The sequence below is a fragment of the Sander vitreus genome, chromosome 11 (genome assembly GCF_031162955.1).
Source record: "Sander vitreus isolate 19-12246 chromosome 11, sanVit1, whole genome shotgun sequence".
NCBI classification, from domain to species: domain Eukaryota; kingdom Metazoa; phylum Chordata; class Actinopteri; order Perciformes; family Percidae; genus Sander; species Sander vitreus.
The window spans coordinates 16,771,739-16,795,203 of NC_135865.1; the positions used below are offsets into that span (position 1 = coordinate 16,771,739).

The 23,465-nt window shown below is 41.2% G+C and overlaps 1 protein-coding gene across 2 annotated transcripts in view; it reads right to left on the reverse strand.

The window, feature by feature from the left end:
- Positions 1-23,465, reverse strand: part of LOC144525279 (FERM, ARHGEF and pleckstrin domain-containing protein 1) — a 58,006-nt gene that overhangs the window by 23,797 nt on the left and 10,744 nt on the right. For both annotated transcript variants that reach the window (XM_078261956.1, XM_078261955.1), the window contains exons 3-6: positions 2,271-2,375; positions 2,109-2,151; positions 1,646-1,724; positions 22-119 (exon numbers count right to left, since the gene is read on the reverse strand). In XM_078261956.1, coding sequence (XP_078118082.1) covers positions 22-119; positions 1,646-1,724; positions 2,109-2,151; positions 2,271-2,375 — 325 coding nt within the window. The remainder of the gene's footprint in view (positions 1-21; positions 120-1,645; positions 1,725-2,108; positions 2,152-2,270; positions 2,376-23,465) is intronic.

Sequence of the window (23,465 nt, forward strand, 5' to 3'; positions counted from 1 at the left end):
AAACAGCCATGAGGAACTTACACTGAATAATATGGGAGACCATCAGCGCGGCACTGGTGTCGTTGCAGGTCAGACGTCCACAGGAAACATCCTGTTTGATCTGAAGAGCAAACAGGTACCTGGGCACAAACACAAACAGCTTTCACAGATTCAATAGAGTAAATGCGGTGGTTTCCAGCGCTGGAACAAGATCAAATGAAACTAGAGATGGTCCGATACCATTTTTTGCTTCCCGATACCGATTCCGATACCTGAACTTGCGTATCGGCCGATACCGAGTACTGATCCGATACCAGTGTGTCATATATTTTATTATGTTTTAACAACTGTATACTACTATCCCTGTATGGATGTGATATGATTTCTATCTTTGTTGTCGGTCTGGCTCAAGTTAAACTCTTTGTGAAACATGAACGCCACAGAACTTTCTTTTATTATGCAGTTTGACAGTCAGTTATAACGGAAAAAGAATATAAATAAACTACTTTAATGTAGATTTTCTTCAGGGCTTTATTACGTGGTAGCGGCTCGGTACATTAACTCCAGTACTTTCCGATACCGATACCAGCGTTTGAGGCAGTATCGGAGCCGATACCGATACTGGTATCGGTATCGGAACATCTCTAAATGAAACTCAATTATAAACACCACGAACTGCTGAATTCAAACAGGACATCCAAGGGAGATGCTGTAACTACATTTCTTATTAAATATAATATACCCTGGCTCTTTTAATTTAAACCAAAGTCTCCCAAAAGAAATTGGCCCAGGTGCACTTTTTGGATTCAGTAATTAATAAGTTAAATGAAGTCATTTATCGAAGATTCACTGACTGTCTTGTGCTACAGTGCTGCTTCTCTTGGATGCAATTCAGAGCGGGAACCAATATAGTTTTAATAAAATGTATAGTAATAAGTTAAATAATGAGCATTAAAGGGGAACTATGCAGTTTTTTTTAGCTTAATTTACCTTAACTGAACAGCTTCGGAGTCAATGGAATGGTTATATGACTTTTTTCAGGTTGAACGGTGGTCGTCTCGCTTCCCCCTAGCACCTGTGGACGGGAAAAACCACCCTTGCAACTTTTGGCCGGTGAGTCGCCGGCCTCAGCGTCAGAAAGTATCACGTGATATCAGGTCTCGCAATGTAACAAATTGCTTCACGGCACTGCACACATACACGCCCCCATCCAGGAATTAATGTAGTTATGAGGCCTGACCTTATGATGGAGGAGAGCCTGTATCTAAAGTATGCTTTTTAACAAAAGGTGAGGTCTTAACCAAGCTATTAATGAATAAACACAGAATTGTCAGAGGGGCATTACTTTCTGTACGCCTATTATTTATCCACTCTGACTCTGTGAAAACATGCTCCACGACAAGGAAACAGAAACCAGAAAATCATTAGCTCCTCTCCAGAGGGCTAAATCAGAAACATGGCAGCCATGACGAAAGTGCAAAGCTGGGGGGAATAAATCTTCTGGGAACCGAAGAACATGTTTCATTAATGCTTCTACAATGGCGTTCGGTCACAGCTCAAGTCTTTTACATTGACAAAATGTAAATAAATGCACGTTTCAATGCCAACTCAAGGATATACATGATGCAGAGATAAAAGGAGTTCAATTATGTGGAAAGGAGCTCACCTAGTTAGCTCCTCCAGTAGCTGGGCATGGTCTGGAGGAAAGAACTTCACAGCAAACCTCAGGATTGTGTGCTTCGGTCCTGTGTGGGATAGATGAATTTTGAATTTTGTAATAACACAAAATGCCCTCAGTTGTTTATTAGGTATAGCTAGATAAAACTGATGCAGCCATCCTCCAAAATAACCATGAAGTCGAATCAACACCTCTCTTAAAATGGGTCCAAACTAAAACTAAACATTATAACCTTCATGAAGGTAGGTTTATTGCAGGAATGTTGCATTAGTTTTAGCTTCATGTACCTAATAAACTGAGCACTGAGTGTAGGTCTCTGATTGGACTTTGCTTGGTTGCATAAAATACAAAACTGTATAGTTGCTCTTAACTGATTTGATGGCTATTTTCTCCAGATAAAACAGTAGAAAGACGCCTTCGAAAGTCATGCAAATCATTTAGAAACACTTACGTCTGAGCTGCTTGATAATGGGCTTGATATGGTCTAACCAAACCTGTGGGAAAGAAAAAAACAATTAAAAGGATGTCACTAAGTAGCTGGTTTTAAGAAATACCAAATTCTGAGATGTATAAGACTAGGCTACATTTTACTTTCATTTTTATCCTTACTCACCATCATCTTTTGATGGTTCTGAAACTCCAAGCCAAAGTAGTCGCCCTCGATGAGGTTCATGTGGGAGCACACCAGGTCAAACAGCACCTTGCCTGAGGCTTTTTGCTGTGAACAAGAGGAAAAGAAATACTGGTTAAAACAACACTTGTCTGTAAAGTAACCATTTCTATTTTTAATCTGAAAACTTTCGTTCTCAGCAATTCAATTCAAGTGACATTTTATATTCTTATTTAAAGGAAGAACAACCATACTTCAGGATAACCCCAATGATAACACTTTGACACAAAAGAGCAGTGAGAAACTAACTGATGTGTCGACCTGCCAAACCCCGTGGAAGATAATGTCATAGAAATAGACGACAACTCAGTCGGTCTAAATTCCTTACCTATCCTTCCTCCTGGCATTCAATAGCACAGTAGGCCACAAAAAGCTATTGCAGCTGGGGGGGAGGGGGGTGTTGGACCCTGTTTTTGATCTGTGTTTTCAGTGCCATTGCTGTCACGGATGATGGACCAGCAGGCCTTTGAGGCTGATACAGAATCAGGATGGAATAAACAGCCTCCCTGACCACTGACTCACTCAACCTACATACAGTACATTGATCACTTTGAAGACCAACTTAACCGCCCACTAATCTGACAAACACTTGCAATGTGACAACACAAAAACCTCAAAAAGCCACCACAACTTTGGAGCGAGAACGTTCCCAAGGAAGGTCAAAGAAAAGTCAGGGATTTCCACTGAAACATGTCTTCTGTTTAGGCGCTCCAATGAGACACAGAGCTCTGTGGGGCACACAACGAGAGTATTTCTGCATGGCTGCTTCCTCGTGACTGGTTTGCACCAGTGTGGAGCGAATCCCAGCTACAGAATGTGTTTATAGTAGCAGGCTTAGATAATGATCCAGGGCTGTGTCTGAGTATGTTTCAAGGAGTTTCTCCACTAAATTTGCACAAAAGGACAGTGAGTTACTAAGACACACGCTCCTACAAGAATTCCCTTCACACAGCTGAACTGTGTTGACATCCTCTTTTCATCTGGCAATAAAGGGGGATTCCTGTGTTCCTTAATGCTTAGAGAATAAAAACTTAAGCTCCATCAGCTTAGTGAGAGGGTTTACACTTCCACAACCAAATCTTCCCCAAACAAGCCTCCCAGCTTCTCCCCAAGTCTGTCCTTTCTGTGTTTAACACCACTATCTGTCTCCAGGCTGCCTCATGCAGTGCAGAGGGCATCCCAACACCAAGGACCAGCTGTTTCCATATGGTGATGGCACTGATGAGGGAGGCCACAAAGAGGCTGGAGGGAAAGGGGCAAAACACACACACACACACACACACACACACACACACACCCACCCACCCACCAGGGGAAACCGAGCCAAATACAGTGAAGGCTGAAGAGTGTTTCTGCCTCACTGGGGAACTCTCATCTCCAGCCTTATAAATCTGCTGTCAATGTAAAATGACCATGAGCCAAGCAGAGATGGGTAAGGCAGAGGCTGATTAGAGCCAGCGCTTGATTAAATGCAGCTGTTGCAGACCGGAGTTATGGTGCTGCCATTTGACACTGCCGCAGCCGACACAATAAGAGCGCCGTCGTTAATGAAGCACAAGTCGCAGAGATTGACTGCTGTCATGACGCAGGCACTCAGAGGACACTATGTAACAGTACTCACTCTAAAGTCTCTGAAGTCTAATTCTAACATCTTACACAACTGAACTCTGGTCAAAAACACATAAAAACAGCACAAGACCAAATGAACACAAAAGTATAAGGGCAGTGGTGTATATAGCGATCATTTCATCGCTATTACATATGATCCATGGGCCTTTTTCACAGCAGATATTTTGACTTGTCATGGTAGGAAAAGCACAGGTGTAACTAAAAACATTAATGATGGCTTTGTTCTATCCAAGCGTCCAGGTAAGTCACGACAGTAAGCCAGCTGCACTATATCAATCAAACATTTTTTATTTGTCACATGAAAAATTGTACAATTTCAGTAAAATGTACCTGAAAGACCCTAAACTGAAGCAGCTAAATGCAATTCAGCCATTGGTTATTTTTTTACTTACACCTGTGCTTTACCTATGGTGACATGTCAAAATGTCTCCAGTACAAAAAAGGCCTAATCGCTGTTAATATAACAGCACCTTGGCAGTTATCTATGTAGCCATAATGTCTGGTCATAATACTAAGGTTCTACAGCCGAGCTAGAAGATGTGTAAGGCAGAGCTTTGAAATAAATGTTCAGTGGTAGTTTAGCACATTGTTTATAGAAAAAATATGCATTAAAGCAACTGTAATTATTGGACATATTTAAGTTTTTACCTGATGATGGCATTAAATGAAAAGTTAAGGGATCACTAAAGTTATTACAATTCATCCTGTGGAGAACATTCAATTCTGGACCAGATTTCATGGCAATCCATCCAATAGTAGGACCAAACTCCCGACCGACCCACCAACCAACATCGCCATCCTGAACATAAAGGTCTGACTTAAACTGGCTTCTAATTTAAGTTCATTTAGATAGTTGAATCAAAACCTCACAAAGATCTGAAGGCAAAGGATAGTTTACTGTGTCAATTCTACTTTATTAAAACATGCACTTTTATTTATTAAAAGAGCACCTGCAGCAAAACTATCTTTCTATTTCCCCTTCTAATCTTGACTCAAAACTACAATCATGCAAAAATGTTCGAATTTCCACTGTGACAACTGTTCACAGATGCAGATAGATTGCAAATGCAAGACTGTGCTGCACAATCTCACAAAGCAGACACTGACTTCTTCACCCTGACATGCAGCTGACACATGATTTCTCATCCCTCTCCATACATGCCGCCCCGCCAGCAGAAAGGTTACAGTCTTAAAGAAACATCATGCTCAGCAGCTGACATTTCTTTGATCATGCAATGCCAAGAAAATGTCACCAATCTCCCTTTTTATGACCTCTATCTATAAAAGCACTGGAGCTAATTTACACAGGAGCAGCCAATGCCCGAGTAAAACAATGCAACCTGATTCAGCGCTCTCATTCCCAGGCCAGGAGGGGTCTGTCTGGGTTTATTAGGTATGAACATAGGCTCATAGGATGCTACTACTGGTCACATGTGTATGAGGCATGTTCACATCGCTACACTGACCTCCACATGCTCCAACTGACAGAGGAAGGCTAAATAAAGATGACAGCGATGTCTACACACATGTCCGCTTGGGTTTCCACTTCAGGGTAGACCAGGGTACACCCCTCTCCCCCAACCCCCACCTCTTGTTAGTAAGCTCCTGTCAGCACAAAAAAACAACCCATAAAGGTCAGGTGTAAAGTAGCTTTGTGTTCACTCTACTGTTCCCCTCTAGGAGTTGTTGGTATGGTCCACTTCAGTTGCAATAAGCCAAGCTGGGCAGTGCTCACCAAACTCCTCCTGGGGGAATGTGGTGGGTGGGTGGCATGGGTGGTAAACAGACTGCCAATGCCTTTAGGCTCCAGATAGATAGAGAGAACAAAGTGAATAGTTGAATATGGGAGTCTTGTTGATTGGAGTACAATAAAACAGGAGTTGATGATGTTTTTTTTTTAATCAAGCCAAGCGGTCAGCCATTGTTGGATCGGATATCAGCAGGGATTTAAAAATTAGATTCCATTTGGTCTGGTCTTGTGTCTTGTGTCTTGTGGCGAGCTGGTGCAGTGGCCCCTGTTGGTTCAGTTATACCTTAATAGATAATGGTGGGAGGTTTTCAGCTGTGACATTCAGCAACATCACTGGAAGTTGATCGAGGTCAAACATGAAAGAGACTGTGTAATTTAAAGAACAGAATAAGCAAATGGAGAAGAGGGAAAAGGTCACTTTTGGGAATCTAACTATCTCCAGTACTCATCTGATAATACGGCAATTATACTTAGCAGCACTGTAGCACATGTTTAAAAATGTAGAGTTTTCAAGGGATACCAAAAAAACATTCTCAAACTGACTTTTGATGACTAAAAACTGACATCAGGAGATGCATTTTCACCTTTCAATACTTGGCACGTGTGAAGTAGTAGCAATGGAAAGACCCGGGATTGATTTTGGATACTTTTAAGTGAACCGTGGCTCTTCTGATAACACTGCTCAGGGCTGGGCTGAGATTACAGAACTGCTTACAGTAGAAGGCAGATTCATTACCACACTGAATCCTGGCGCTGTTATTGAAAACACATGTGAAGACTGCACGACTGTCCGTCTTATACTCCCATGGGTTCAGTCGCAATAAAGCCAAAAAGAAAAACAGCCATTTAAAGTACCTTAGAGCACATGTAGGCATATTTGCATGTGCTGTGGTGTAGGTGTATACAGTGCACTGTAAGGGAAGGGTAGGACAGAGAGGTCAATAGCAGCTAAAGCTCATTGAGATTCAGGTCATGTGCTGCAGAGGTTCCCAGGGTGACTCGACTACAGCGGGAAGCTGACAAAGAGAGAACAGTGGAGGGAGGCAAACCTGCTGATAAGCCTGTCAAATTACCCGCATACCCTCACAGCACATACGGAAGTGTGACCATGCATATGTTTGCAGTAGTGTGTTCATAATTAGGACAGCTTTAATATAATTATACCTAAAGTAAATCATGATCCATTTAACCTAGCCCCATACTCAGTAAAAGAACATCCAAAGCAGTGTTACGTTTACAAGAAATGCTGAGGAATTACATTATTTAAGTAACAAATATAAGTATCTTTTCTCTCGTTTGTTTTTTTCCTTTCTTCCAAGCTGCAGATGAAGAATATCTACAACAATAAAATTGAAAGGAAAAGTGATGATTGGACTGCCACAGCTGTCAGAATCATTCTGTTACAATAGGCCAGCCTCCAGGCTCCAAGAGGACAACCATGAAAATAATCTCCCCTGGATTCAATAGGGGCTGAAATGGAGGTAGCTCCCCTCAACAGCCACCTCCTCCTCCTCTCTTTGGACATTTTTCCCTACTTTGCCTGCCTGCCCTCCTGTCTGGGCTGCTAGAAACATATTGATTTTGCATAAAGAATAATTAAGTGTTCTGTTGTGGCTGTTGTGCTGCTGAATACCTAACAGCGCATAGCTCTGTGCGTTTGTGCGAGGACCTCCCGCTGTTAGTCAGAGCGCCATAAATCAGAAGACAAATCTAACAGTTGTGGGTTTGCATCGTTGGTGCAGACACTAAACTAGCAGCAGCAGAGACTCAACCAAACATGCCAACACACTTTGCTGTGCTTGCAAATATTAAGTCATGGACGGTATTACTGTATGTTAAACATACACTACAACATTCTATCATGTCTGAGCTTAACATGGAGTATCATTAAAATAAGCAAGTGTGGGTTTTCAGAGAGCTGGAATTACCAAAAAGATTGGCCTCTTTTTCCTTCATCTGCCTGAATCCCTTTCAGGGTGCTTTAAATTCTGGAGCCATGCTGGTTATTCTCCACAACCACCCCTTCCCAGAGCTGGGATTACTGTCACTTGAGGTGAGGAGGGGGGGATATGTCACTTCACATTTAGGCAGAAAAAAACACCTTAAGTTTAGCTAGATAAAAGCAGACTGAAAAGCTGAATAATACATTTTAAACGGCTATTACAGTATTACCACAGAAAGATATTCAAAAATGAAATGACTTGAAAAGATGTTTGTTCCAAAATCAAATATTCACCACAAAAAAAAAAGGATCCTCAACTTCCATAGTTCCAGTTTATATAATATAAGTTATAAGTTATGTCACGATATTTTCTTTCCAATCCGCATGCTTTTCTCATAGAGTAGTCCAAAAACTGTACGATGTCTGCTTCCCAAGCACGTGCAAAACTGTAGAATGCTCCCTTCAGAATTTCGTACTAAACGTTTAGAAAAAGTACAACATTAAGAGCCTAAATTGGCTCTTCATTAGCCTTGCATGCATATGGCTGCAGCCACTGGATCAGTGATAATCTCCAAGGCAGAAAAAAATATATATTGTAATACATAATTGAAGGAAAATACATGAATTGAAGGAAAATGAATAGCAACTATAGTGTCTGTGTCATGTTTGTGTGAAGGGAACCACCACCACCTGCAGAACTAAGAGACAGCTGTGAGTACTGTTACTGTGAAAGCAAAGGCAATCAATAGGTTAATTAAGAGATTAATTAAGTGTAACTGTGAGAGACAACTCCCACAAGGTCAGGCCAAGGAAGAGACAAGCCTTTCATATATAGTCTGACTACAAAACGTGTCAAGGGGTCATTTTTAATTATTTGGATTGATTAAACCATCAGTAAACCTTGCTTCACCCTCAGGACAGATGGTTGTATTATAAAATAAACCAGAGAGCTGAATCAAAGAGATTATCTAGTGGACAATACAGTTAGGGAAGTACAGCAGGCTGAAGATTACATGTGACACTTGCACACTAGCAGAGGTTAGTCTGAGAGAACAGCAGTCTAAATTCCTCTTAAACTGACCACAAAATCAAGAAAATTAGGAAAAACATAAATGCTAACATACTTCTGCATAACAAGCTGGAAAAACTGCAGTAACCCTGAAGTCACATTCAATCCACAATCTGTCAAAGTCCACCAGGCCAAAGCACAAGCAGAGCAGGTATCCAGTTCCGTGCATCTATTCCCAGTGAACCAAGCCAGTACACACCAGTATCACTTATGTCTCCACTGAGCGTGACACTTCCCCAACGATCTAAATTTTAGATCAGTTGCGGGACGATCATCAGACATGTAGGCATCTGTAATTGCGTGGGCACGTTTCTAAACCAACTGTTTCAATATTTAGTTGCCTAATTAAAGTATGTGACACTGCTGAGACTGTAAGGCAATATCAGAAATCTCAAATTAATGTCAGAGTATGTTTAAGAAGCAGAGGAACAGCTGTTGAATTAGCGATCTGGGCATTGGCTCAGACAGATCAGTGACAGGTCAGGTATACTTTACCAATAACTCAAACCCACACATATTCATCAGATACAAAACAGATGGGACACATTCTTATGGGAACATTAATATCCAAAAGGTATGTTAATTAAGCGTAGGTTAACGTACCACACTGCCTGTATAAACAGCAGCTTGCTAATATTGGAGCAGACACACTGATCTACATAATCACTGTGATGCTTACAGTATGTGCTGCTGTGTGTGCGTTGGAGAGATCGAGAGAGAGAGAGAGAGAGAGAGAGAGAGAGAGAGAGAGAGAGAGAGAGAGAGAGCACAGTAATAATATGGGATGTCATTAAGACACGGTGCATAATCATTAATAGGAAGATAATTAATATGTAGAATATGCCAAATTCAAAGACATTATTAAGATGCAGAAGTAGCAGCTACGACAAACTGAAGAGGTTAGATACTAAAACGTTAAGACTAGCAACTGGGATTCACCATTGGGTTCGATTAGGGCTAGTTTGGGAGATATGATATATGAAAAAATATAGATTTGCCATACCGTTTTTATCGAGATAGCCAACCCTGTCCATATCTCTTTGTGTATTAGCATATTGTATCAATTAGCAACAGAACTTCATTTATGGTACCTTGATTAGACAGGTATTCATTTAACAAGCCAAAAACATGGTAGTTATGGTATCCTTAAACAATGTCTTTATTGATTTTCTAGAAAACTCACTGTATCTCGATGTATGTAGTAGGGGTAGGAAAAACATCAATACAGCATAGTATCAAGCAATATTTTCCGTGGCAATACGGTATCAATACACGGACGCCAAGTATTGATCTTTTATTATATAAATTGCACATGACAATCACATTTTGCAGCAATAAAATTGAAGTAAGGTGAACAAACAGAGAACTGTATCTTCTCAGATAAAACAGATGTTGACAAAGTTTTCCTTTGGGGACATAATTTGAAGTTGGGAAAAAAGGTAATAAATTGCAATGTATTGCAGAATATCGCAATATGTTTAAAATTGCAATAATATTGTATTGTGATAAGTATCGTGATAATATCGTATCGTGGGGCCTTTGGTGATTCCCACCCATAATATATAGATATTGCAATAGCTATATTGCAGTACAGAACTACTGTAAGGCTGCAACGAACTACACACTAACTATTTTCATTATTGATTAATCAGGTAATTATTTCCCTGATTCATTGAAAATAGTTAAAAATGCTTATTATGTGGCGTCCCGGTCATTCACCATCTCTCTCCTCTATATCCTGTCATCTCTCTACTGTCTGCTGTCTAATAAAGATAACACATATTCAAATTCCGTTTTTTGTTTTTAGATAAGATATTCAATCTACTATCATATATGACAAAGAAAAGCAGCTCACATATTAGAAGCTGGAACCAACCAAACATTGTAATCTTTGCTTGAAAAATGACAATTACAATTGCTCAATCATCAAATTAGCTGCCAATTAATTTTCAGGCAATTGAATAATGGATTAATCAACTAATTGTTTTGGCATTAAATACATAATAAATAAATACATAACTACATATGACATGATTTTACTCATACCACCCACTCCCAATTAGGGTTGAAACTATTATGATTATTCTCTTTTTTTGTTATTAATCTCTCAATTATTCCTTCAATGTATTTGATTTATCACAGTCTAACTCACAGTCTGACTCAAATTATGACATATATATATATATATATATATATACACATATGACGGGACATTTGATGTGCAGAACGACGACAAATACATAGCGTCTGTGCCAATTAGAAAACTTTGACAGACAACATCACTCTGCTCATGGTTTCTCACTGTGGGAATCCAACTGCTGTCCTGAGACAATATGTGGCATCAACACACTTGAAGGCGGATAGAGCAGCTTCCTGCCTCTACACCTCACTCCAGACCTCCACTCCTTTTTGAGTGGGCCACAATGTGAAGAAGATGAGACTTGGGGAGCTTGTGTTTAAGAGAGTCTTTCCAGGGCTGGAGCAGCCAGATCTCTGGAGGAATGTGTTGGTTCTTGGTACTGTCCTGCTGCATGTTTCCTTCACCATAATCTCCACCAGTAATATATAATGACAGCTGCACATGCTGCTTTACTGGTGAGGCCAATGAATTGGCCTCCTCGAGATTAACCTTAAACTACTTATCCGTCAGTTCCGCAAATCCAGAGGCCCTCTGCCCTGTGATGTAGTCGAGTTACTGTTCTGATGATAGCTGTTGTGACCTTACATCAAAAGCCTTGTCAAATATATTCCATTGTTAAAATGTATCTACCCAGTCTGTAAACTGTGGCATCCATTGGGGCAAAACGTGCATCGAGTCCAATTTTGTAGAATATAAGAGGTTAAAAGCAATAAAAACAGACCAAACATAGGCTAAGCCTTTGCTTTAATTTTATTTTGTCAATAGCTGCAGAAAAAACATCTCTAGGAACACCCAGAGGCAACAAATCAATAAGTCAAAGATCATATTTAAGAATGTTAATCTTTTCACAATGAACCTATAATTATCACTTGGCTAGTGTGAGGGAGCGCTGGGATTTCCCTGTCAGAATATAGTTGACCTTAGAGCATGCAGATGTAGAAACAAGAGCCTCAGACTTAGGCTGCACTTCCTCCGAACAAGGATTAAGGTCAACAACCAAGAAAGCACTCTCGGTTTAAGAAAAACAAAAAACACCAGTGATGCCGCTGCTATAACTAGTATACACATGCACATTGAATTCAAAGTAGGTGGTCATTATAGATTGAAAAATACAGTACTGTCTTAGTGTCTCTGGCCACGCTGGGTGAGACAGCAACAGATTTTAAATGGCACACGCACGCACACGCACACGCACACACACACACACACACACACACACACACACACACACCCAAAAGTCAGTAGGATTCATCCTCTGCGGACCGTGAATGTATGTTATACATTTGGCAAGAAGTTTCACTACATTTGTTGCTGTAGGTTTTTTCCTCTGGTTGAGTTGATGCTGAAAATGTATAGTATGTGTGAAACTGAGCAGTTGTACTTCAGTAAAGCCCCACTGATAACAAAATAAGCTTGGTGATAGGAGCCCTGCATTGAGAGGTATGCAATTGGGATTCAGAGACATTCGGAGGCACTAACCTGAACGGTTTGGTCCAAGAGTCAAGTCACTTTGGCAGAAAACTTTCACTGCAGCATTACACTGCCCATTTTAATGTAGCACAGTTGAAACCTTCAGCCCGCTGCGTGAACCACCCTGTGGCACCAGCATTAGCGCTTGTTCTCCACAGCGTGAAAAATGTGGACACTGTCCTGAGGTGAAATCTCACATTTGAGGTGGTTCGGTGGAGAACTCGGGCACAAACACAAGCCGGAAAACAAATGTGAGAGCATGCACAGCCTCTGTGAAGGCAGCTGTTGCTCCATGTCTGCAGGCCACCGGGTCCAGCAGGAATTTTGGCCTCAGTGACTACAGAATACCAATTCCTCTCCACTGGAAGACCAGTAACCATGGCAACATAAGAGAAATTTTGATTCCTAATCTCTGAGAGAAAAAAATATTGAGTCATCTGAAGCTGAAGGGAAGCATGTGGTTGAGGTTAAATAGTGAGTAATTATCTTTTTATTTTAATCATTCTACTGGGTAATGAGTGCTCTACTTTTAGAGGCACAGCGTTTAGCTCCATTTCTCCATGTAATAATGTTGCAATTGCTGTGACCATAGCCATGGTTTTTGGAGGCTAAAATACATAGGGGTGCAAATGCCACACCCTGTTCATGGTTTTTATACCACACTCAAAAACATCTCTATGTGCTACTATGAAATTTGTGTGGCTTTATAAGCCAACTAGCAAGGATGTGACTATACTACCCCACACACGCACACACAAATCTGGCTCTGGAAATGTGAACACTGGACTCTTTGACTTTAGAGTGCTGGGGTTTGAGGGTTCTCAGAGACATAAACAACACACTCTGACTATTTTAACAACACAAACAATTGATGAGAAGCGAACATGAGTGTTTCTGAGAGTAAGGGCGTTTTCACACCTGAAAGTCCGGACCAAGGTTCATGTTTTTGTTACATTTGATCCGGTAAGTTTTGGTTTCACACTGCAGTTATGCAAGCGCACTAAAGCTCTATATGTGACAAAACTACGTCCTGCCGTCATCACATACGTGAGCTGCGTCTCCAGATACTTATAACTGATTGGTTTGTAGACGGCCGTCCCCGTCTTCTCGTATCCTCTCTCTGTGTCTGAGTTTTTTCAACTGACTGCTGCTCACCCCTACTGCCGTGCCTCTTTTGTTGCGATGTTGAGAAGCAAGACACAACTTTCTTTCTAGAGCATTTATTTAGAGACAAACGGAAACCTACACTGTACATGTACTACCACTTAACAAATAAACTGCTGATGTATTCTCTGCTCTGATAGCCGACAGCTGTCTGCTCTGAGCGCATTCACCGTCACACACTCTCTCTCACGTACAGGCTAAGCACTGAGCTATTCCTTAAAGGAGCTTCCCCGGTCTTGTAACACAAGGAGAGCCTGTCAGAGCTTCTTGTATTTGGTCCGAAAGTCTGAACCATCCAAAAAATGCTTTCACACTATAAACGAACCGGACCAAGACCACCTCTTTTTATTGCACCAAAATTTGGTCTTTTGATCTGGACCGTGGTCCAGGGGAGGTTTCACACCTGTACTTTTGGTTCAGATCAAACTGAAAAGTCAGAAGGTCCGGAGCAAATGAGGTATGTGTGAAAACGCCCTAAGAGGTTTAAGGCACAAGAACGTCTCCCAAAGTGTTTTGGGTTTAAATGCGGGCCTGGGGTTAGCAAGTGAGGTTAGCAAACCGACGCTGGGTGCAACCAAGGCTTTCAGTCGCACAACGCTGACTCACTTTTTAACCAGAGAAAGATCTCCACGGTAACCTAGAGTGTGCAGCAGCATGGCTACTAAGGGTGTCATGATTACGATTTTAAGTCAAAGTCGACCGAAATTAAGTCACAATCTTGAATTTCAAATTAAAAAAATGGAATCGTCGATGCTGCCACGCCCCCCCCCCCACATATTGAAGTGCTGCACGTCAACCTCCTCTAACTTAGCTACAGCCAGTCAAAAGTTAGCATGGCAATTGCAGATGCAGGAGACCTATCGACAGAACTTGAAGCCCCTCCTCTTTCACTGAAGTCGCTGGTTTGGAAGTATTTTTGATTTCCAGTGAGTTATGTTGATAATGTTCGCGTTGTCGACAAAAAAGCCAGTTTGCAAGCTCTGCTATGTGCGTGCACCATATTCTGTGCGTTTACCATTGCACATTAGCCTTGCAGCTAGCAGAGTTCTGAGTTCAGAATCCCGACAAAACCGCACGGTTGAATTTCAGCCTGCATGGACGTTTGTAGCCTAAACAGAGCAGCTTATAGTGGTAATATTAGAGAAAGCAACAAGTTAGCGGACTGCCGAGTCGCCCGCTCTGCTATCTGTCTGCTCAGCTGCTAAGACCGCTGTGCTGGCTCAATGGTGTTTTAAGCCCTCAACCAAGCCTTCAAGGAGGCGCTGCAACCGTCGTCTTCAAGGCACCTAACCATAACCTAATCCTAATGCCGACGTTGGGGGCTTCAAACACCAAACACCGCTGTGCTGCGAAGCGTCTGCCCTCAGCATTGTCGGCAAACTTTTTTTTCTTCTTTTTACTTTATTGACAAATTGTCAAGTTTCCAACTTACTGAAGATATAAGTTATTGTTACATTATGTTGTTAATAAATGTTTTAAATTTGACAATGTAGTGTGGTACATTGCGAATAATGGTCAGATATTATATTGCATAAAAGTCTAAATCTAAATCGAAAATGTAATCGAATCGAGGATTTGGAGAATCGTGACACCCCTAATGGCTACCCTGCTCTAGATTGGATCACACATATGTGACAGAGTCTGTCTACTAATATCAGTTGCATGCTGTATATCTACTGTTTGCTGCTGTAATAACCTAATTTCCCTGCAAGTTTTATATTATCATATTAAATACACTGTCATTGATCTGTTATGTGATTGGTTGTGTGTTTTATTACCACAAAAGAGCAGTATGGGTCTAACAGAGTCACAATCATTGCACAATTACATGTATACTATTGGTTGCTCAGCATAACACTTTGACTCTACAACTAATAATAATTTGATTTAAACCACATGGTTCACATTTGACGGTGCAGTGTAATCACTTCACTTAAATGATTTCAGTGTAGGGCTAAATGTTTACGCGCTGTCTCTCCGTTTAAAAGGAGGTCAACTGAGCATATGTGAGTGAGCTCCCAGACAACAGTTCTGTGTGATGGATTTAAATGAAATAAAGCAAGTGAGTCACACTAAAACCACAAGACCCGTATCGCCGTCTGAATGTAAAAACTAGATGATTAGACAATCAATCCACTACTCTGAAAAAGAGAGACTATGGGCCCTATTTTAACAATCTAAGCGCACAGCGTGAAGCGCCTGGCACGGGTGCGTTTAGGGCAAATCCACTTTTGCTAGTTTAATGGCAGAAAAAAGGGTCTGTGCGCCAGGCGCATGGTTCAAAAGGGTTGTACTTAGTGTCTTAATCATAACATAGGTGTGTTTGGGCGTAACATGCAATAAACCAATCAGAGTGTCATCTCCCATTCCCTTTAAAAGCCAGGTGCGTTTGTAGCTTGGCGCATTGCTATTATAATGGCAGATTTGCTAAGCAGGAAAGAGAGATTTTCAGAAGAAGAAACTGATCTGCTTGCGCGCTTTCACTTCACGCACCAGATCAGTTTCTTCTCCTGAAAATCTCTCCTTCCTGCTTAGCAAATCTGCCATCATAATAGCAATGCGCCAAGCTACAAACGTCATATCATAATACTATTTCACATTGTAATATTTTTATTTTTAATCTTTTGCATGTTGTGTGCTGCTGTGCGTCTCTGTGTGTGTAACAAGCATAGTGTGTGCACGAGCCTAGGTGCATTTTACTAATGCGCTGTTAAAATAACAATGAAATGGCGCGATCACTTTCCACTGACTCAAGATAGCAATACGCCAAGAATGCACCTGAACACACCTCCCTGTATGACCAGCACACTCATATTGTGCATCAAATATTATCATCTTGAACTGTAAGGTGAGCTGCAGTATGTGAATTGAACCAAAGATGTGTCAGCCCTTAACATGGTTGACCATCTTATTCAACTTCTGCGTCTCATAAGGACACAAAACAGGAAGGATTCATTATGACTTTGACAACAGCCTGTTAGAGCTAGCTATTCTGCAAGCCCTCTAAAGTAGCCATTTACTGCTGTCCAAAGACCTGAAATACCCAGAACAGACCAACCCCCACTGTTTGTGTGACAGTGGACGTCCCCTGGGAAACATCCTTTGATATCTATTAATGGGCATTCCCACACTGGCCCCCATTGACAGAGCTTTGAATCTTTTAGCGCTGGACCTCCGTGCATCACTTATCAATAGAGACAGCTAGAGAAAAGCTCAACAGTTGGGACGCCCAGGCTAAAGCTCAAAGGAGCCCAAACATGCCTGAAGAGAGGAGCAAACCAAAAACAGGACAGATGAAATCTTCTGGTTTGCTATTCTCTATGGTAGCTTATGCAACAGTTCTCACTTTAATAATGAGAGGTAGAGAGGCCAATACATATCCAGCAGGCATATGTACACACACACACACACACACACACACACACACACACACACACACACGCACGCCTCTCCCTCAATTTTCGCTTCATTCATCCTCACTCTCCCTCCCACACATCACCTCTATCTACCCAAGAGACCCCAAATTCAATTACTGCCAGGCAGCAGTGGGAGGCAGACTCAGCTGCACAGGTACAGCTGAAAGGAATTCTGATATGCAACATGTCAAGCAAATGCACCATGGGAGCGTCTTAACTGCAGGCAGAGCTACAGCACTGACCGAAAAACAGAGTCGGGATGAAATGCAGCGATTACGGTTTTAATTAGCCTACCACTGAAGCGTGGCAGAAAATAACACGAGAAAAGAAGAGCAGCATATGTGGTGCAGCAGCAGCACACCTTTCTAACTGATAAGAACATTTCATGAGATTAGAGCAGGGAAGGTGAAGCCAGAGAACTTGGAGTAAAATAAAGCACCACAGGATACGGATAATCCCGTGATATCACACTTCTATTCGGGTCTGACATGTTAATTAGCCCTCTGAATCCCAATGAGACATTCATAATTCATTGAAGAGGGTCAGTGCTGCTGTGAAGCTGCTGAGGCAAACCGGTTCCCATGAGGGTTTCACCCTTTCTTTGAGACGAGGAGGACATCACAGATAGAGAATGGAGGCTAGCTAGGAGCAGCAGTGCTGCCACACCCATCATGCACTGATGTCTACCAACCCTGCTGCTACTAAGTCAGTGGGATACAGTGCCACAGTTCAAGAGCTTAATGAAAGGATCACTGTCATCAAAGGGCAACGTTGAATGGAATAATGCATGTGCGTGAAAAGTCAGAGGATTCACCTTCATGCGTCTGTCACAAAACCCTACAAAGAGATCACAGGTTATGTTTGCATTCGCCTCATCCTTCCTTTGTGAATTGACAACACGGGCAGATAGAGTCGACTTCCCTGCTGTCTGAACCAAACAAACATGAGTATCTTCCACAAAGAGACATCCATCTTGGTTACCATAGGAACAAGACTTATTATAAAAGGCATCACTTTTCTTAAAGCACCTGTGCACAGCCACAGTATAGAAAGCAGTGCGGCATAATAGTGTCAGACATAACTTGACAGCTTTAGTGACAGCTTTCAGCAGTAGCTCTGTGCGGTCTATCCTTCCAGGAAACAGCATGAATGATGCAGAGTAAATGTCTTTTATGCAGGATTGTATAAAGATATTATTATTATTATTATTATTATTACTTAAGCTGTGTTTACAACATGGCTTGCTTGTGCTTAATGGAAAATGTAGAGAAGATATATTATGAAGGTATTAACCATTATTATTATTATTATTATTATTATTATTATTATTATTATTATTATTATTATTATTATTATAATATTAATTAATTATTAACCATTTGAAGAATGTACAATTGCTAACATTCCTGCAATAGAAATCCCCCAGGCTCCCCTCTAAAAATGTTTTTTTTTCAGTTGCAGTATCTCTGATGGGGAATATGTAACAAACACTTTTCAGAGGGAATCACACTGTAATTATGCACAGTCTCACCAGATTTTAGTTTTAATTTAAGCATGATGTTAAGAATATCCTCACAATCTCAGAAAGCCTGGGCTGGTGATGGACAAGCATTCATTCACATTATTAATCCAATTACCAAATGCAGTCTGGTTTCTGCTGTAGACCAGATGAGACCGACAAGAAAACACACTGGCTCTGGTGGATCTGTGGCTGCACACGTACAACCACAAAAGACAGGGATCCTAGATTGTTGATCTTGTCGATTGTAGATGTTGGTCTCTTTTCCAAGTTCAAGGTAGAATTTATTAATAATAATGATAATAATTGTCCTTATTCCATTAGGTACGGTCAAGTTTGCATGTGCACTGTTACAACTACAACTGGCAGAAGCTGGATGTTGGAAAATAGTATGCATTTTTATTTTTCTGCAAGATGACTTACTTATTTTCCCGCAGTCTCAATTGCACTTTGTTAACATAGCTGCAAGGTTACTGGTTGTTGTGATAATAAAGATACTAAAGATCAGCATCACGTCAATACGCAATCCTATTTGTGTGCTAATTCACCTCTTAAACACAAATATATAGGCTATATATATATATATTATATCTCTTTTCTTATGAAATCAAAGGGTCCAGGTACCCCTCGGTATAGATGGAAACATTTCAATAAATTGATCTGATGAAAATGCCGTTTATCTTTATGACTCAAATGAAACTGATTTCCAACATCCTCTCGCATGTTAGTATTCTTAGCCATCAGCAACCACATAAATCCCAGTGTTGCTCCTCTCCTGTGTCGCTTATCCTCCACGACCAAATTACATTTCAGGATTTGAGGAAGGAAGATGTCTGTATGTGGGAAAACAACCACTCCCCCCAAACTCATCCAATTTCATGAGAGAAAGGCAACCAAGGGTACAGAGTTCATGTGAGGAATGTTTGAGAGTATTTTCAGCCAGTGCAAGAATGATGCAAGGCACATGAATGCCACGGTCACATTACTGAACACTTTTGATATTTTCCAGCTTCAATGTGAATCGTTCATCAGTGGAAAATCTGAAGAAAAAAAAAAAGACTTTCATCTTTGTACTGCATGTGTGAGCCTTCAAAATCACAGCACTGGCTCAACAGTAGCACAACACACATCTTCCATTTATATTTTTTATGGCATCACCAAGCATATGACCCACCCCCAAATCCTCTCCACCTCTAACACAATGCCATCTTTCAGGAAAACTGGGTCAATCAGCAGTGAAACCAAGACGAGCTAATAATCCCTAAAAACTTATTGTCAGTCATATTTTAAGTCAGTCAAGGGATTTAAATATGAAAAAGCAACTCGCACACGTACCCTCAGCCTTCAACGAGGTAGGCTGTGTCTCCTGAATATCTTAGTCATAACTGGTGTGCAGCAGCGTATCTCCATGCTAGCACACTACACTCACATTAATGCTCTGCATGGATCCCAACACACACACACACACACACACACACACACACACACACCTCCCTCCCTCCCTGGCAGATATCAGGGGAAGACAGAACTCTGCAGCATGGCAACCGGCTCAGACGCTCCTTATTCACCTCTATGTGTAGCCATGGCAACCCACACATAGACCAGCATGATACCATGAGGGCTTTAAAACATGAACTTGTATAGTGTTGAAATTCATAGCGATATATGTTCACAAAGATATATCCAGGGATCCAAACTACCACCTCAGAGGGAGTATGTATATATATATATACACACATACACATACATACATATATACACACACATACACACACACACAGCTCAAAGGTTGTGGCAGTCACGCCAACAAGGTGCTTTCTAGCAGAAGAGGGAGGGATGATAAATGACGAATAATTCCTTTCCATGGCAGGTGGCCATGGAGAATAACAGAGAGAATAACAACAGATTAAAGTAGGCTGAATCATTACTATTGGGACAGCAGTCTTCAAGAACATAAAAAATAATGTTTCTATTTTAAGGCTCCCAAAAGTGAACAAATGTAATATGTTAGCAGAACAGACAGCAGTGACAAACATCAGATGTGTGGATGCTGGTAATTCCCAGGCTTCTTGCTGTATCAAGGCCTTTTTAAGATAGTCTCCACAGTCAAGCTGCAAACACCTTCTCGGGTGACATAGGAGAGGAAATCAGAAAGATGCTATTTATCTGTATACTGTCTCTAACAATCCTTTCATTCGCAACTCTCTGTAAAGACCAGCTTACACTAAGAGGGGGGAGGGGAAGATGGTCACCATCTCCTTGCATCTTTCTACCACTTTGCTCCTTAAACTCCTTTTAAAATGCATTCTCCACAACAGTGGCACACCTACAAATGAACATCTGCATCAGGGGAATGCTATAGCACAGTCACAGCACATTCAATCTAAATAGATCTCACCGTTAGTCGTGCATGACTCATATTAGGGAATGGGGAGTGACAGTAATTGGTTTAGAAAACTCATTGACATGGTGCAAACGGTAGGAGAGTTGGATTTGTTGCTTTGGGCTGCATAGCTGCTGTTCCATCCTCCCGAATGCTGTAACAGCCCAATCAAATCCCATTTGTATTCATATTCTGCCAACGACAGCTCATCAAGAAATAGGTGCCAAATCATCCTCTTTACCCAAATCATTCAACCACCACGTTTGTCAGTTCTCCCCACTAAAGCACTGTGAGGCTGGGGAAGCAGACCGTGTCCTCACTTCAGCTCCGAGTTTAACAGGATTTAAGACTAGACTGTCTTCCTCCCTCTGAGCTCTGCCTTCATTTACTGTACAGTCAACATGTCTTGTTTGAAAATATTCGACATGGAACATGAGACACTGAGAACCTTCGGTGGTCTGTAATGTGCCCAAGTAATATGTGGCTTGCATTTCAATAATGCTGACGTGTCTCACCGTGCAGAGGCAATGCTGCAGAAGATGAAAATCCTGAGTTTTTTCGCATACATTTTTCGTGAGCTTGAATTGCATTATTTATTGTGATGCTGCCAGTTAGCTTTCATGCCGATTATTACAAGATGAATACTTTCTGAATGAAAACATTGACACAGATTCATGTTATTAATTCATTGTATTGTATACTAATGACAATAGCATGAATGTCAAGTTTAATAAGCACTCTGCTCAGTAAGCGGAGCATTAGCCAATCCAATTAATTAAGTAATTGATATTCAGATCGGTGCTGAAAATGTAGTTACATATGCACCTCTTATAGCGGACACTGTGTGCATCTTGGCATTGATCCACAGGTGGCAACAGAGCAGAAACATCCCAGCTCCTCTTCCTTCATTTAACAACCATACTGAAGCTGTTGAAGACAGAGCTGAAAGAAGCCCTTCATCATGGTTCTACTCATTAAAGTCAGGACCTCAATGCCATTCAGCTGACAACAAGACATACTGGAGCTGTTCTAATGGCTTCCCATCACAATGAATGGGTGAAAGCATATGTGGGATAGAGTGGCGAGTGGTGGGATGATGGTAAGCCCTATGGACTGGTGTGAGAGTCTCTTATTCTGAAGCATGCAGGTCCTTTCATTTGTGACATAGCCCTCTTTAGCCTGGGTGGTCCTTGCTGCTGGTTTCAAGCCGTAAACATGCTTTAGTTATGGGAATGGGGAAAATTCTCCCAAAGCATCAGATGCCATGTCTGTGGCCAAAAATAGGTTGAATATCGCAAGTCACAGACATAGGTGATTTAATCTCATATCTCACTCAGTGCACGCCTCTGTATCTGCTCTTCTGTGACAAATGTTGGAAATGGTCTTGATAAACTATGGATCCAGCCATGGGGATGATGTATTGAGATCAGGGACAGCGTGGTCAGCTTCTCAGTGAGAGATTAATTACACCCTGTCACATGAACTCTATAGCTAATACGATTGTGACTCAGTGGGTCGACCTCAGACACGCTTCCTGCCAGGATGGAGAGAGGGCTTTACATTGCAGATGTATTTAAGAAGCTCCTAAAGAGTAGCATAGGCTTCAATGTTTTCTAGTATCTGTAGACAAATCAGTGTTATACGTTACGTAATGATGGATTATTAGAGGGCGACATTAACGGAGTATAAACACGGCTAGGAGGGGCGTCAAAAAACATCTTTATCCACCAATTTGTAATCTGAACTGATCAAAAGCTGATGCTGAGAGTATCAACATGCCCCACATACAGCTCTGATGCTCCACACCTACTACATGCTGTGAAACAAGACTGAGCGTCTACAGCCATGCTAGCGGCTCTGCGAGGATGCACTCACTGGTACAGTGGCAATTTGGGCTAAAAGCTAACATCAGCATGCTAAAATGTTCTCAGTGACCATGCTGATACTGAATTTTAGCAGGTATAATAATACCTGCTAAAAAGTAACAATGGGGCTCATGTGAATGCCATTATATGTGCAAGCATTGGACAATTTAATAATTTGACCTGATGATGGCACTAGAGAAAAAGTTAGATGATCACCAAAGTTATTAGAATTCATCCTGAGGGGGGTGTGAATGTCTGGACCAATCTGGACCATGATAATTTAATCAATAGTTGTTGAGTCATTTTACTTAAAACTAATAATGTCAACATCATGGTGGAGCAAGAGGAAAAGTCAAGGGATCATGAAAGTCATTCAAATCCATCCTCAGGGAACCATGAATCAAACAGTTGTTGAGATATCTTAGTAAGGACTGAAGTGATGGACCAGCAGAGCGTGGCTAAAAATGTGTTTTACTTGTGCTTGTGTATTAATTTGCTGTAGACTTAATCGGTAATTAGGAAAACAAAAGTTATATATTGTAGTTTAATGAGGCTGTGCTGGGTAAAAAATCTCATATGGAAAGCAAATGAAAATGCCAAGAGATGAAGCGGTCTGTAATTAATGAATTCAAGATTTCTCTCTGCACAGTAGCCTTTAAAAGGGGCTGTACCATGACTGTACTGGACAAAGCGATGGCTGGAGAGGACAGACTGCAGTCATCAGTGGGTCATTATAGTTAGAGTGGAAGAACAGAAGTAGTAGTGCAACATGAGAGACGGAGTTGTGTCTG